The following is a 15,427-nucleotide window of genomic DNA, read 5'->3' as shown; positions in this document are numbered from 1 at the left end:
CAGAATCTCAAGTATCCGTTCACCTTTTCAAGCGAAGGGCAAAACTTAAAGACCACAAATATGAGGGGCAAAATTTAAAGGCCACAAATATGAGGGCCAAAATTGAAAGATGATGCGGAAAAGAAGGACAATCCGCGCAAAAAAGTGTCACACAAATGAGTCTTTTCTTTCCTTGCAAAGCCCCCCCCCCCCCCCCCCCCCCCCAAAAAAGGAGGCTACTTCTTAAATTGGGCTCATAAATCCAAAGGCCCCTTGTTTCACCTGCCACCCACCGCGCGTACAACCACGCGCTGAATCGCTTTTCGATGCTATTTTTGTCGATATAACAAACCTCTGTTCATCTCCTTCATCAATCCATCAAAATTCTTATCTTTTCAATCAATCCTTCAATGCCTAGTAGTATATAAATTAATCGGAATTCAAATTCCTTTTTTCCTTTTCCTTTAAATTTCAGATTTTTTTTTTCTCCAGATATTCGATTGTCGGAGCTTCGATCACGTGCTGGTGAGGTTCAATTCGATTGATTTATTCTGTGTATTTGAATTTTTTATGTTTAATTCACGTTTATTCCGTTGCAAATCAATCAATGTTATGCCGACACTACAGCTTTGTAGAATTCAATGATCGAATGGATTTGATCTGTTTATTGGAATTTCTGTTGACTTATAATTGTACAACTGGTTTCTCTGGGATTAATCGATACCGAAGACCACCGATTTATGCATAATCCACAAAGTATAAATTTCCTTTAAGTCGGTCCAAAAAAATGATACTTTTCTATATTTAGTAACAATTTGACTTGAAAATGCTCATTTTAAATTTAATGGGAAAGTATCTATGGTTTATTCTAGACCATAAGTTTCAAAAGTCTGTCTTTCTTAAACTCTGTACTCAGTCAAACACCATCACATAAATTGGGACTGAGGGAGAAGCATATTCTTAAAGCAATATTTTCACCCTAGTTTCGAAGCTTGGACATGTGTGGATTATCTATTAAGCAATATACACAAGCATCAGTTGTAAAAAATTTCAAAAACGATGATGTGAAAACAAGAATGTCAACTGTGTTTGTGCAGTTTTTTTTCTTTCCAGAATTTGACAGGAAAGATGCAGAAAACGGTGATAAGATATCAGGAAGCTGTTGTTTATCTGGTTTAGTATTGAATCTACTAAATGCTTCTAAATTTGGATTTACAGTCTGACTCCTTTTTTTTCTTCTGATTAACTTCTCATATGAAGGTCTGAGCTGGCCAGAATAGATTGGAACACATACTCAGACACAAAAGACGTACAACAATGAGGTGTATGGTTCCTTCGCTGATAGATTTATGTGTTCAGACAGCTGTAGATAATGTTAGATACCTTGGCGATGTTGGTGAAACAGATATTCATCTACTAGAGCGCATTTTGCCTCACTGTACTCTTGAACAATTAATACATGTGGAGAATTCCACAGAAGTAAGAAAGAAGTTTCATGTCTAAGTTATCCTCTTGCAGTGTTATGTATCAAGTCCTTTTTTAATGCTCAAATTCTTGTTCAGGGAAGAGATCTCAGTCAAGTGACTAATAGACTTTGGAAGAGGTTTTACCAGATTGAGTTTGGTGAGAAGAGCATCAATCAGGTGGTTGAGAGAATGAAGCAAAGGAAAGTTACATTTAAATGGAAACAATTGTATGAGGTGATTTAATTTTGCTCTCCCATTCTTTAATCTTTCTCTTATTGTGGTTACCAAATCTTTCGATATCTACAAAAGGGTAAAATTGATTTACTTGCAGGCAAAGACAAAGGAAGTCGAGGAAACTCAGCAAAGGTCATTCGAAAGAATCAAGGAATTGTATCAAAAGGAAGATGCGAGTATGTGCTTTACTTCTGTTTCTTTGTTCTTTAATTTGTTTTCCCAGTAAGTGGTCCCATCTTCTCGTTGTCAGTTTAAAGTAGTGATATACATCCTCAGCACTCATGATTTGATTTGCTCAAGATTTAAAATTTATTCACCATTTTGGAAGCACATATTGCAACATTTTTAATGATGTTAGCTTACTTGAGGTCTTGAAAATGAGTTTTGATCTTTATCAAGCAATCTGTTATTCACCATTTTCTGTTTCTAACCTGATGTAATTTGACTAGAATCAATAGAAGAATGCTTTATCGACCCGTCTACAACTAGTGCTACTTGAGGCCTTCATAAGCTGTCATAGATTCAGATGCTGATCTAGACTAATTAGGCTGTAGCCTTTAACAACAGTGGTAAAATTTCCCAATTACTTCTAAACAGACTATGTTTGGACTTGAAAGAGTGTATTACAGAATTCAGTATCAGCTCGGGAGTTCCAACCAAATACTGCTGAGTAATTTGAGTTTGGTCTTTTATGGTGATAGGTTGTGTCGTCATGATCACACTTGACTTTATCTAGTTCTTGAAACCGGCTTAGTTTATTCTCTCTTTAATGGAGATGTGGTGTAAGTCTACCATTATATTTGGCTTGTAGTCGGACTATCGAGATTGAATCTTTGTTATCTGTGCAGAACGACAGAGCCGACAAGTTCGAGTCTGCACAAAGGTTCCACCTTCTAGCAATAAAAGAAGCTTTTACGGTATGCCATGTTTTCTTTAGATACCTTTTCCATTATCAAACTAAATATGTTATATTAATTTAGAATGCATGGTATTTTGTCATTGAAGGGGAGCCTTGGCGTAACTGGTAAAGTTGCCTCCATGTGACCAGGAGGTCACGGGTTCGAGCCGTGGAAACAGCCTCTTGCAGAAATGCAAGTTAAGGCTGCGTACAATAGACTCTTGTGGTCCGGCCCTTCCCTGGACCCCGCGCATAGCGGGAGCTTAGTGCACCGGGCTGCCCTTATGGTATTTTGTCATAAGGGACACCTTACATGGTGATAAGGCTACTTCTCTATTTGTTCCTGAGTGAAGAGGTAATTTGCAGGTAGTGGACCTGGTAGCAGTTTTGGCAACACAAAGAGTTCCTTGATGAAGAAGGCAAAAATAGAGTTTGTTAACAGGTAAGTTTGGCCTCCATTGGAACAATTACATGGCTCCGACATTATTGTATTCATGCAAATGTGGGCTCTCTTCCCTACTGCATATTAGATGTCTTTCCCAGTGTTTGCATTTCTGTTTTTAAACCTGTCCTCAATTGCCTCGAACTTCACGGGCTTACAACGAAAGCGGATTCTTGGTCTTCAGCTTATATGCAGTTTGATTGGAAAATTGTGCTAAGAAGTTTTAACAATTCTAGTTCTAGTAAAAGAAAGCAGCTGCTGTTTATGTACTTTTTCTGTTGTTTGCTCAATTTTCTTTGCTTCTTTGAAATGGCCTCTTAGTTAACTAGATCATTCTCTCTTCTGCTGTTTCTTGCAGTCGAGAAGTAAAGAATTTGGCTGCTATGAAGAATAAGGGTGTGCAAAGAACTCATAGGTAAAGACATACTTGCAGTTGTTTATACTTTAGCCATTCTATACTTCCCTAATCTTCCTTTTTTGCTTTTTCTATTATTCCCAGCCAAGTTTCTTCCATAAAACCAGGTCGTTTTTCCAAAATGGAGTCGTGCTCAAGATCAAAATTTACTAGCCGGTAAGAGAGATTCTAGACTGGCATTCTATGTATCAAAGTTGGCTGTTGAAAGAAAATGTTGAGTACTATGTTCTGCAACATGAAAGCGCAATTCTGTAATTTTCACAAATCGCTTGGCGTGCTTAATATATCATAATACTTTACATTATTCTAAATCCATGATTCTCCAAATAGTGTTTTTGGATTTGTTGTAAAATGGGATATGGGAAGTCTGATGGCTCGCATTAATTTGTAGTAGTTACGGCTCCTTTTTTTTTCCACACAGTTTTATCATTTTTTTTAGTATTTTTCCATGGTTTTTTACACTGCTTTGAATTACTTGTTCTTGTGCCGAGGGTCTATCGGAAACAACCTCTCTATTTCCCAAGATAAGGGTAAGGTTTGCCTACACTCTACCCTCCCCAAACCCTACTTTGTGGGATTTCACTAGATATGTTGTTGTTGGGAAGTCCGATGGCATCAAATAACACTTGTTACGTATGCATGGAGCAGCAGTAGATTACTCTAATTGGATTTTGAGCATCCTCTCCACGCCCGAGAGGGGGAAGCGTTTTATCTGATACAGCAAAAGGCAGGGCATAATTCCGAACGCAAGCGGGGAAAAATGTTCTAAGATTTTTATTCATAAATTATTAAAATCGTATAAAAATGTGAATATCATTAGAAGACTTTTCTAATATATAGAAGAGCCCTAAAGCAGCTTCTGTTGTCATACCAGCTTGCCGACCAAGTCCTATTTGGTCATTTCAACTTAAACTTTTAAGTCATCGTGTCTCACTTGAAGTGCAAGGTTAACGCAGGTTGATTCAGATAATAGCTGTTGCACATGCGCTGTCGTAATACTCTTCAACGATGATAATGACAAAGCGCCGCTTCAAATTGTAACGAATTCTGTGTTATTTCACTCTCTTTTTGTTTTCCGCTATGCTGTTGCCTGATCATCACCTCTGCTTCGTTGTTCAATTACTGAGCTTCTTCTTTATCTGAGGTGAGCAATCTTTTACCGCTATTTTCTCCGCGCGCAATTATTGGGTCCTTTTTCGCTTTGATGTCGATTCTCTCGTGTTTCGCAAGTTTCTGCGGTTGTTTTGTGTTCGATTGTCTTTCTTTTTCCAGTTTGTTTATGTCTAGAAGTGCCTTCATTTAATTGTGGTTCTATTTTGATTTGTGCTTGAAATTTTGACAGCAAAAGAATAGTACTGCAAATTTTTGTATGCTAATTGGGATCGATTTTAGGTACCACTTCTAATACAATTACGGTAGCTTGTCCACTTAAATTGTTGCTATTTTCATAGCCTGGGCACCCACAAAGTTGTTGATGGACCACCGTTGCATAGAAAATTACGTGCGATGGAAATAAGAGAACAGTGTTTGAGGAAAACTTAACCTAGAGAGCCATCTACAATGCGCATGTTCTTCCTGTTACTGATTTATGTCTTACTAAACAATCGAATTAATGTAAAGCTGGTTTTTCTACATTGTTGCTGCGGAAGTCGAATGTAATTCTGATTCTAAGATAAGTGTTGGCTTAATTTTTTTTCACCTTGCAAATTAAAGTTAGTTTAGTTTTTCCTCTTGGGAATTACTGTTATTCTCTTTTATCTAGTCTAGTATATTATAGAAGCATGGCGGCATAAATATAAACAGTATAAAATTGTAATAAGATAAAAAATTAATTGCCGCATCCTAACAAATTAAACAAGTATTTATAGGGGAAAACCACAGTTTACATATACATAATGATATCATCAGGGTGCAAAAGTATACTTCCTACTAAGTAGAATTCAAGTGTTTTAGTATTATAATTTAAGTTCTCTTTAAAGACTGATCCTTCTGTTTTTCTTATTGTGATGCAACCGGATTTCCAATACAAAATCACTGTATTCCATAGAAACGGTTTACACTTAATACATATTGTGTGTTTCCTCAGCAAGTAAATGAACTGTTTAAATTTTTTTAATTAAATAGGGGAAGGTGGAGAGGGGAAAAGGGACAGCTGCTACGTACGTTTTCCTTGACTTGACAGATTCATTCAATTAAACCCACACTCAAAGCAGGATCAAGAAATGGAAGAGCAAATTTCTTTTTGTTCGACAACATAGTGCCTCACCTGCTTATAGGGTTTAACCCTCCACCTCACCTGTGGAAGGTAAGGCAAATGGTATTTGGAGGAATAGACAAGGCGTGATTTTCGATAAAGTGTAGACGGGGTGTCTTTCCATTGAGCCGGGGAGAGAGCTCACTATGTGAGCTAGCTAGGCATTATTACATGTAATTTTAAGAAGAAAAAAGAGTCAAACTCTCGCTGTGCGGAAGACCTAAACAAGAGCTTGATGTTTTATTTTTCTACAAAATTCTGATGTAATGTCCAAGTATGAACAAGCCTAGTCCCCTGAACCAGCTAACCTTCGCCTGGTGGCATTGGAGACTGATACCTGACCGAACTTATCTGTCTCCGTTGAAGGTGATCGATCTTTAAGGGGCATATAGTGACGCAACCATACACCAGTATACAGCTGAAATAGAAAATTAATATCATCTAAATTGAATTCTATAACTGGGACAATTACAAAGGCAAAATGGGTGCTGGTCTCATTATCTTGGTATCAGCATCATCCAGGGACTCGCGCCAATGTGACAAGTAGCCAGCCATACGAGGGATTGCGAATAAAACAGGAAAGAACTCCGTGGGAAATCCTATTGCCCTGGTACACAATAAAGTATTACATTCTAGATCATTTTAGAATTAGTTACGTAAAGATTCATGTAAAGTTATGCTTACCTGTAAATTAAACCAGAATAGAAATCAACATTCGGGTACAACTTCATCTGAGAGTGCGGCTTTTTCAAGAGCAACAGCAACCTGAAGATAACATTGAGAGAATTTGCAAACTTTTAAGTGCTTTCTATTTGAGAGTATACGGACATATTGCCTGGTTACTTCAGACCTTTTCTCTGTAGCTCATAAATATATATTATCACATCTAAAACTATTATCTCTATCCTGAAACGAAACTTTTAGTACATTCGAAGAAACAATTATCTCTATCACCTCTTCTACTCACATAAAAGACATGCAATAGACTTGGAGAAGTTGTTTCTCAAACTTGTTCTTCTTTTTAAGCTACAGATGAAATTCATGAATCACGTCAGTCTGTTCATGTGACCAGTTAACACCAATGTTGCTACCTTAGGCTCCTCTGCTGAAATTATAGAATCTATCTAGCTTAAGCATATAACTACAACTTCTGCTGCTTAAAAATGGTGAGAAGATATATGAACTAGTGGATTGAACCTTTTGAAAGCATGATATCCACACAAAGACGAGTAAAACTCACCTCAATTAAAGGATCCCGCCCAACAATTGAAAATACTTCTTGTGCTAGATTCTTAATCACTTTTGCTCTGGGATCATAATTTTTGTAGACACGGTGCCCAAAACCAGACATCTTACGCTTCCTAGAGGGGAATTAGAAAAGCAAAAGCAAAAAAGAGGTAGAAACGATTAAATATGAATAGACAATTTTCTTTATGTTAAAGATGACAACCAGGAAAATGACGCACCTGTTTTTCACGCCTTCAATGAACTCTGGAATATGGTCAATACTTCCAATCTCGCTGAGCATCTTGAGCACAGCCTATAAACCATTTTATAACAGCATAGTCAACTACAATGCTACAGCCAGCAAGCGTTTGGCGAGAGAGGGAAGAGCTCATTCTATTTGAAAGCTCACTTAGACATCTTACGACATCAAAGTTTACCTCATTTGCACCGCCATGAAGGGGACCATACAAAGCGCCAACAGCTCCAGCTATAGCTGTGTAAACATCAACACCGCTGCACAAATATTGGGGTATCAGTAGGCTAAAACTTTACGCTTTTTGATAGTGCAAGAATATCTACCTTGATGCAAGATGACGAGCAGCTGCTGTTGAGCAATTCATCTCATGCTCCGCATGTAAAATGAAGAGAATGTCCAGTACACGAGCAAGTCGAGGGTTGGGTTTGTAAGACCTATTACCTCTGCATGTTCATGGAACAAATTGTTAACTTGCCAGCTAGACCTTACATCACTAAACAAGAACGTCACGGACCAGTACAGTTGCACTGTTTCACTGGGTAAAGAAAGAAGAATAATTGCTTGTATCCAATTTAGGCATGAGTTAAATTTTCTTTCTAGCTAGATCTTGATATCAGAGAGGAAATTCAAGTAATAGAACATACAATGAATCTAGCATGTACAAGAAGTTCTCTGCATAAGAAAGGTTGTTGGATGGAAGAACAGGTGGCCTTCCAGCCATCCTCAAGTAAGCAGCTGCAGCAATTACAGGTGCCTGCAAAATTCAGTTAATAGGATGCATTAGTGCAAAAATGTAAACAACAGCCAAGGCATACACATTAAAAGGAACATGAGTTCATGACTTAAGAATTCAGCAGTTTAAGCAATCAAGAAAGTTTAAAGGAAAAAAAAAAAAACAGAAATAACCTTTCCAAGGATGCGAACTATTTGTTTATCCCTCACTTGTTTAGAATCGTATATATCTTGGCCCTGCATCAACATGAACACACATGTTCAAGATAAAAGTTGTAATTACAATGCTTGATGTCTAGCTATCAATGGCCGCCAAGAAGACGAAGTGCAAAACCGGATTTATCTATAAGACTCTACTTCAAGATAAGTCCATCTTGTGCAGCAAAACTAGAGCAAGTACTGAACCAGACAATTTGTTCTCCATCACCCTTAATGATGAACCAGTATTTGCAGCAGTAATTCAATTTGCTTACCCTAAGAGTTGGATTGGCATCAGGATGAAATATAGAAAGAGCAAGTATAGCACTAACAAGAACATCCAACACAATGAATACATGTAAAGCAAAAACAGATTTTGCTCAAGCAAATAATTTGCCCCCCGACATACATATATGCAGAATGTGCCAGCGAACTACAACATCATAACAAAGAGGAAAAGGAGGGTACAAAGTTGAGAACTTAGAAATTTTGCTTACCCTAAGAGCTGGATTGGCATCAGGATGGAAGATCGAAAGAGTACTCATAGCACTAACAAGAACACCCATCGGGTGAGCATCATGAGGCATTGACTGTATGATATCCTGAAACACAAGATCACACTGTTGTCTCAGCTACTCTAAACTCAACTATTCACATCAAAATGATTACGCAATCGCTAGAAATTACATGAAATGTGATCTTAAATCACCATATCTGAACATCTGGCAAAGATATATCTCAGAGGCGTAATACAATCTGATGAAGTGTGATATGACAATTTGGTAAAACTAAGTTTTTCCTCCCCCAACACTCTGGGCTCTCCTTTTATTCAAGGGAAGGCACTGAATGTTAACATTGCAGCTTCATATATAGCAAAATAGCAAGCTCTCTAGAGCTAAGTTCAGATGAACAAAACTCTAAGTGAAGATCTATTTTAGCCACTTGAGTCATTTGGGACGGCGATGCCCGAGACCAGCAAGCTACCACATATGGTGAATAGCCAAACATGTCTAACAGGCACATGCCCTTGGTGTTTCAGAAGTTCCATGCACCAAGGAGATGCACCAAAGAGGTTGCAACACCGGTCTACTAAGATAATTGATAGCATTTGAGAGAGACAAAATCAATATCCTAGCATACAAATAACTAAATCTTTCTTGAAAGATTAAGATATGAGCGCACCAAGATTCCTTGAGGAACTGCTGAATGTTGTGAAACTGCAAACTCCCAGTCCGCTAATTGGTTCTCAGATGGTAAATTACCGTACACTGCATAACTCAAGTAACGCGATTGATAAAATATAAACCAGCTTATGAAGCAGAACCTTGGAGCAACAGACCCTTTTAAATCTAACAAGGACAATGACTGAAATTTACAAAAAGGAGTTCAAGATATCTGATTTTGCATAGAAGTGAGGCTTAAGATTGTTATAAATGCATGTAAACTCCATTAGTAACACTTACTCAAAAGATAAGCCACTTCTAAGAAGGAACTTCGCTCAGCCAACTCTTCAATTGGGTAACCTCGATACCTGAGAATCCCTGCATCACCATCTATGTAACATACTGATGAATGAACAGGTGCTGTGTTGAGATAGCCTGGATCATAAAGCTTTAGACCCTTGTCATTGTGTCCAGTAGTTATCTATATAACAAATTAACAACTATATCAGATATCATAAACATTTTCAATAAAACATAAGGAAAATAGAGGAAACGTATGATCCTCGTATAACAATACACAATTTCACAGAATAAGAGAACCACACGCATTGGTAGTGAAATTCCTTGTCTTAAAATTGCAACCTATATATGAGTCATATCATTCCTGTAAAACCAAATAGAATAACTGTATGTTACAGATTTATAGCCCCTTTAGAAATTCGAATTTTCAAGGACGAGAGTGAATAAGTAGCAACTAGCAAGTCCACTTATGTTGGCTTGGCATAACTTGTTCCAAGTTCAGTTCAGATAAAAAGAGAGAGTTTTAAATAATATACACGGTCACTGTAAATAATTTTTACACAATCAGGTCATTTTCATCTGCTGTAGCTGGTAACATATCTTATTTTCAAAATTTCAAATCCCATATGTTAATGAGACTTACCATATATCATTTGGATGAAACATAAAACTTAAAAGACTCAGAGAAGAGAAGAACTGTGATATCACCCTCAGTTCACTTTTACCTGTTATGTTATGTTTTGCTTCTCGAGAGTCAAACTACATAAGACTTTAACCAATATTTTAAGATGTATTTTTTCATCACATTAAGGAGAATTACGACTTATAGTATTTTTCGTATAGTTTTTAAACATCTAAATTCTTGACTTTAGAATATTGAATTAATCTAATGCAATTTAGCTCCGAAGATTAGTCAAAAATTGATTCTCGAGAGGCGAAACACAACACGTAAAAGTAAATAGAAGGCAAACTTGTCAAACGGGTTGAACCGGCCCAAAACCGGCACCGGTTTGCCCAACCGGCCGGTTGCTGGGTAAAAAACCGTCTATGGCCAACGGTTACCGGTTAACCGGGGCCGGTTAGCCGGTTGGGTTTTTACAACCCATAACCGGCCCGGTTTTATTTCAAAAAACCGGTTAGCCGGTTGGGTTCAACGGCTATATTATTTTTTTTATTTTTTTTAATTAAATTATTAAATTGTGTAAAAATATATTTTTTTTTAAAATTTTTTTGCTTAAATCCGGATTTTACACATAAATTAACACTATAGTTCATTAGTTTGTGTATATATATATATGGTTATAAGTATTAAGAAACTCAAGATTGTATATTATTAGTGTAGTATATGTAATATAGATTGTATACTTTTTATTTTCAAGTATATTTTTAACTTAAGTATATATATATATATATATATATATATGTTTAAGTTATATGTATTATAATTTTAAGTTTATATATTTACTAACAACTTATCACTATTATAAAATTCAAGATTCTTTTTTTTCTAAGTATATTAATTTCTATTTTATAACTTAAGTATATGTATATTATAAGTATATTCTGAGTATATTGTAGGTATATATGTTTAAGTTATATGTATTATAACTTAAATTTATATTTACTAATAACTCATTAGTATTATAAAATTCAAGATTGTATATTTATAAATATATATAGTTATAACTTTCTATTTTATAATTTAAGTAGCTGTATATTATAAGTATATTCTAAGTATATTGTAGGTATGTTCCTAACTTAATATAAGTAATATTAACTTGAATACTTGTAATAATATGAACACAAGTAAATAAAAGAAAGCTCAATGAACCATATATTTTATTCATTAATGGATAACATTTATTTGCAAATTGTAATTTTTGTTTACTTGCAAATAATACAAGAGTTGCAACTAAGTAGTACAAGAATAAAATCACATTGTTGCAACCATTTCGGTAACTTCCGCCATATCATATTCATCCATTGGGATATCTTCCATGTCTTCAATTTGGTCTTCTTCACTTGCTATTAAAACTTCAATCTCTTCCTCTTCGCCTTCCACCGCCGCTAGCCTTTGGTTGCGCCGTTCCGATCTAATCCAATCGCGAATGCAAACTAGTACTTGCAAGCTAAATCTGGACAAGGAGTGTCTATGGTCTCCAATTTGTTCTCTTCCTTGGCTAAATGCACTTTCCGAGGCCACGGTTGATATTTGAACATTAAGGATATCCCGAGCCATTCTTGCAAGTACCGGATAACTCGCCTTGTATTTCTTCCACCATGCTAAGACGTCCACTTCGTCGCTCATTTCCACCGTTGGTTGCGTCAAATAAAAGTGAAGTTCATCAAAGTTTGCGCTATTACTAGAAGGAGAAGCTATTTTACTCCAAATTCCTAAACCAGACATGCCATGTTTTTTAGTTTGAGAAGTAGAAGTAGTAGGGCGTGGAGCAACGGGTGTAGCATTTTCTTCCAACTTAGAATAATGTGTAAAAACTTTTTTAAGCTCAACATCTCCCGCTTTCTCGGCCTCAAATAAAGATTTTTGCTCGATAGTAATATCTAAAAAATGATAAATTTGTCTAACCATCTCAACGGTAAAACAAGTTTTAAGACAAGGATTTAGAATAGAACCCAATATAAATAAAGTTGGGATGGGAAAATAATACTTCTTAAATGTTTCCCTCATACTATGAATAGCCGCTTGATAACCCGGTTTTTCCCTATACTCATATAAAACTCTAGTTATTTCGGCTAAGTATGCTAAAATTCCGGTAACCGCGGGATAGAATTGTCTAGAAAAAGCAAGAGTAGCATTATAAAAAATTTCTAAAAGTGTTAAACATTCCACAACATCTTCCCAATCGGAATTACTTAACCACTCACTCATCTCCTCATTGTGATTGTTGTGAGTATTTTGTATGGGAACCCTATATTCATATGCTTGTAGCAACATAATGTAAGTGTAGTTCCACCTAGTATCAACTTCAACTTGAATTTTCTTAGGTGTAAGACCAACACTCACACATTGAATCTTAAAATCTCTAATTTTAGCCCTATTGGCATTACAAAAAAGAAAAACAACCGCATCTCTAACCTTTTGAATAGAATCATCAAATAACTTAAGAACATCTTTAACAATCAAGTTTAAAATGTCACAAATACATCTCACATGGAAAATATTTTCTAGTGGAGGGTTTAATTCCTTTTTTATAAGGCCAACCGCCGATGTGCAGTTAGAAGCATTATCTAAAGCAATACAAAGTGTTTTTTTGTAAATGTTAAAAAAGTTCATAGTAGTTAGTATTCCCTTCGCTAAAAATTTACCGTCATGACGACCCTTCCCTTCATCATATATATAAGCTATAATTCTTTTTTGCATCACCCAACTATCATCTATCCAATGACATGTAATAGCAAAAAAATCTAACTTATTAACACTAAGACCAAGATCGGCGGTAAGGGAAACATTACAATTTAAACAATTAAGTACATGGCGCAAATAAAATCTATATTTTTTATATAAATCAATAATATCCGCTCTACAAGTAATTCTAGGAATACCCTCAAATATCGGATTATAACTACGTTGCATATAAGTAACAAAATCCAGCCCCGAAGGAAAGGAAAATGATAAAGCATCATAAGCTACCATTTTAGCTATCTCTACACGGTCTTTCTTCTTGTTGTAACTAAAAGTTTTTCCGGTAGTGGGTTTTGGCGGTGCATCTTGTGTTTGTGATTGTTGTGCTTGTGTATCTCCTATCGGATATTCCGGTGATTGTGTTTCATCATAATCATCAACTTGATGAAAGGTTGGGCCAAATCGGTGTTCCATTACTTCGCTATCTAAAATTGGATTATTTTCACTAATGTCATAACCTGTATTAGGTGTTTCACCCACAAATGTTTCATCCATATTTCCCCTTCCCCTATTTCCCCTCCCACTAGGTGAACTACTACTACCACCAAAGAAGCCCCGTCTCTTCATAATTAAATAGCAAGAAATTAAATCGCAAGAAAATAAATTGCAAGAATTAAATTCCGAAAATTAAATTGCGAAAATTAAAGATAGAGTTGGAACGAAGGTACCAAATTTTCAGAATAAATTCCGACAATACGAACGTTGAATTGAAGGCGGCTAAAATTACAAATCCACCAAAGCTTTGAAGCTACTTCGGATTGTTACAAAATCTCCAACTCCGCCAACACTTTGTTTGTATAATTGCAAAATATAAAATTGAAACTTGAAGGAAACTTTATAGTGTATAATTTAGAGAAATTGTAATTTTAAAGTGCCTAGTTGTTGCAAAATAGCTATAAATCGAGAGAAATTCAGAGAAAGTGTAGAGAGAATTGGTGTGGATGAAAATAAAATGGAGAGAAATTTATATAGGAGTGGGGGACGGGTTAAAGTGTTAAAAATAAAAGTTTGGGGGTTTGGGGGTGGTGGGGGGTCAAAAAATCAGACTTTGGCCGTTGCTAACGCCATTTCTGCGAATTGGTCCGTTGGGCAACGACTAGTTTTGGCTGAAATTAAAAAAAAAAAAAAAAAAAAAAGTATTCGGCCGGTTAACCGGTCCACCGGTTCCAATTCCGTCAACCGGGAATCCGGGTCCGGGACCGGTTTAGCCGGTTACAACCGGTTACCGGTTCAACCGCCCCGGTTGACAGGCTTAATACTTCCATGAATCGACTGAACATAGAATTGCCAGAATAGAAGTCTGATGTAGAGCAAAATAATCAAAACAGAAAAGCCTAAAATTCGGAGAAACTAAGAATCTTACTTTCTTAAAGTCGGTGGCTTTGATAGTGCCTTGTTTGGTAACCGGAACCTGGTATTTCTTACCGGTTCTCTCATCTATGATTGTCAAGACGCCTTTTACATTAGGCGGCGGCGACACGTCAGCGGAAACAGCGGAAGTTTCTAGAACAGCGGAGGAAGAGGATGAGGTGGTGCTGAGATTACTGATAATCGACTACCAGCAACTGCTGAACAATTCTTACCAAGCTCCATTATTATTGTTGTTACTCAATTTCCTGTGATTCAGTTATATGTGATCATGCAAATGAACTTTGTATTGTATCTCTTGTTTATATGCAAGGCCCTTGAGGGAAGAAAAAAAAATATGTAAAGACTCTTTCACTTCCAAAATGGAGTTAACGAATTCAGAGATGTTGTGATGTGGACGTTCATATTCTGAGCACGTGTATTTAGCATCCCCAGTATATCCATTAGTTGACGTTTCATTTTCATTCAGCAGTTCGGTATTATTTGGCGCAACTGCATAGAGACCCACAATTTTTTTTTACTATAAGCTTAACCACTTTCTTCCCTATATTTTACACGTCTATTTGCATGACTTTGAAATCCAACATTCATATGGGCCCCGGTGAAAATTCACCCCTATCTTTTTAGAGTTTTGGGTTAAAATTATCCCTTATATATGGGAGTACATTTATTTTGATACCTCAAATATTATCCTGAGCATATTTGATCTCTTATCTATGGGAGTAAGTTCATTTTTGTCCTTCAAATATAACGCTAAGCATATTTAATCCCTTAACTATGCTAAAGTGAGGCACTTTTAGTTCCCGTAATAGAATCCATTTAAAAAGTAACGGTGCTAAACCCATGTGACACTCACGTGACTTTTAAGAGGCTAAATCCGACGGACAAAAATACTAAACTCATTCGCTTTTCTTCCCAACTTCATATGAAGAAACACTTCACCGGAAAAAACCCTAGCCTCTCTATAGAAAGCTTCAATTGGCTAGAAGAAGAACAAGAAGCTGATTCTTTAAAACAGGCAGAAACTTTATCTAATATATTGAGATTTGCATTCACATGCTTCCGAAAAAA

General features: G+C 36.3%; 1 protein-coding gene and 1 pseudogene across 2 annotated transcripts; one reads left to right on the top strand and one right to left on the bottom strand.

Annotated features, from left to right (window-relative positions):
• Positions 1 to 245: 245 nt before the first annotated feature.
• On the top strand, positions 246 to 3,850 carry LOC132619102 (uncharacterized). 2 transcript variants are annotated; one of them, XM_060334067.1, is made up of 8 exons: positions 246 to 509; positions 1,240 to 1,458; positions 1,542 to 1,679; positions 1,777 to 1,855; positions 2,528 to 2,596; positions 2,944 to 3,019; positions 3,378 to 3,434; positions 3,519 to 3,850. In XM_060334067.1, the coding sequence occupies exons 2-8, from the start codon at positions 1,297 to 1,299 to the stop codon at positions 3,592 to 3,594; spliced, it is 657 nt and encodes a 218-aa protein (XP_060190050.1). In that variant the 5' UTR covers positions 246 to 509; positions 1,240 to 1,296; the 3' UTR covers positions 3,595 to 3,850. The 2 variants fall into 2 exon arrangements, with proteins under 2 accessions (XP_060190050.1, XP_060190049.1); XM_060334066.1 differs by having other exon boundaries at positions 247 to 504.
• A 1,928-nt stretch (positions 3,851 to 5,778) lies between these two features.
• LOC132619103 (citrate synthase 3, peroxisomal-like) lies at positions 5,779 to 14,743 on the bottom strand (annotated as a pseudogene).
• Positions 14,744 to 15,427: the final 684 nt, after the last annotated feature.

The sequence above is a fragment of the Lycium barbarum genome, chromosome 11 (assembly GCF_019175385.1).
Source record: "Lycium barbarum isolate Lr01 chromosome 11, ASM1917538v2, whole genome shotgun sequence".
Taxonomy (NCBI): Eukaryota; Viridiplantae; Streptophyta; class Magnoliopsida; order Solanales; family Solanaceae; genus Lycium; species Lycium barbarum.
Note: the sequence above shows the minus strand (reverse complement) of the source record. Positions and strands in the feature narration are given on the sequence as shown.

What these genes read in the sequence shown, in the direction of transcription:
- LOC132619102 (XM_060334067.1), top strand. Translation starts at nt 1,297, where the DNA reads ATGAGGTGTATGGTTCCTTCGCTGATAGATTTATGTGTTCAGACAGCT. An exon ending in ATGTGGAGAATTCCACAGAA is followed by an intron (nt 1,459 to 1,541) that starts GTAAGAAAGAAG and finishes ATTCTTGTTCAG; the next exon opens with GGAAGAGATCTCAGTCAAGT. An exon ending in CAATAAAAGAAGCTTTTACG is followed by an intron (nt 2,597 to 2,943) that starts GTATGCCATGTT and finishes GGTAATTTGCAG; the next exon opens with GTAGTGGACCTGGTAGCAGT.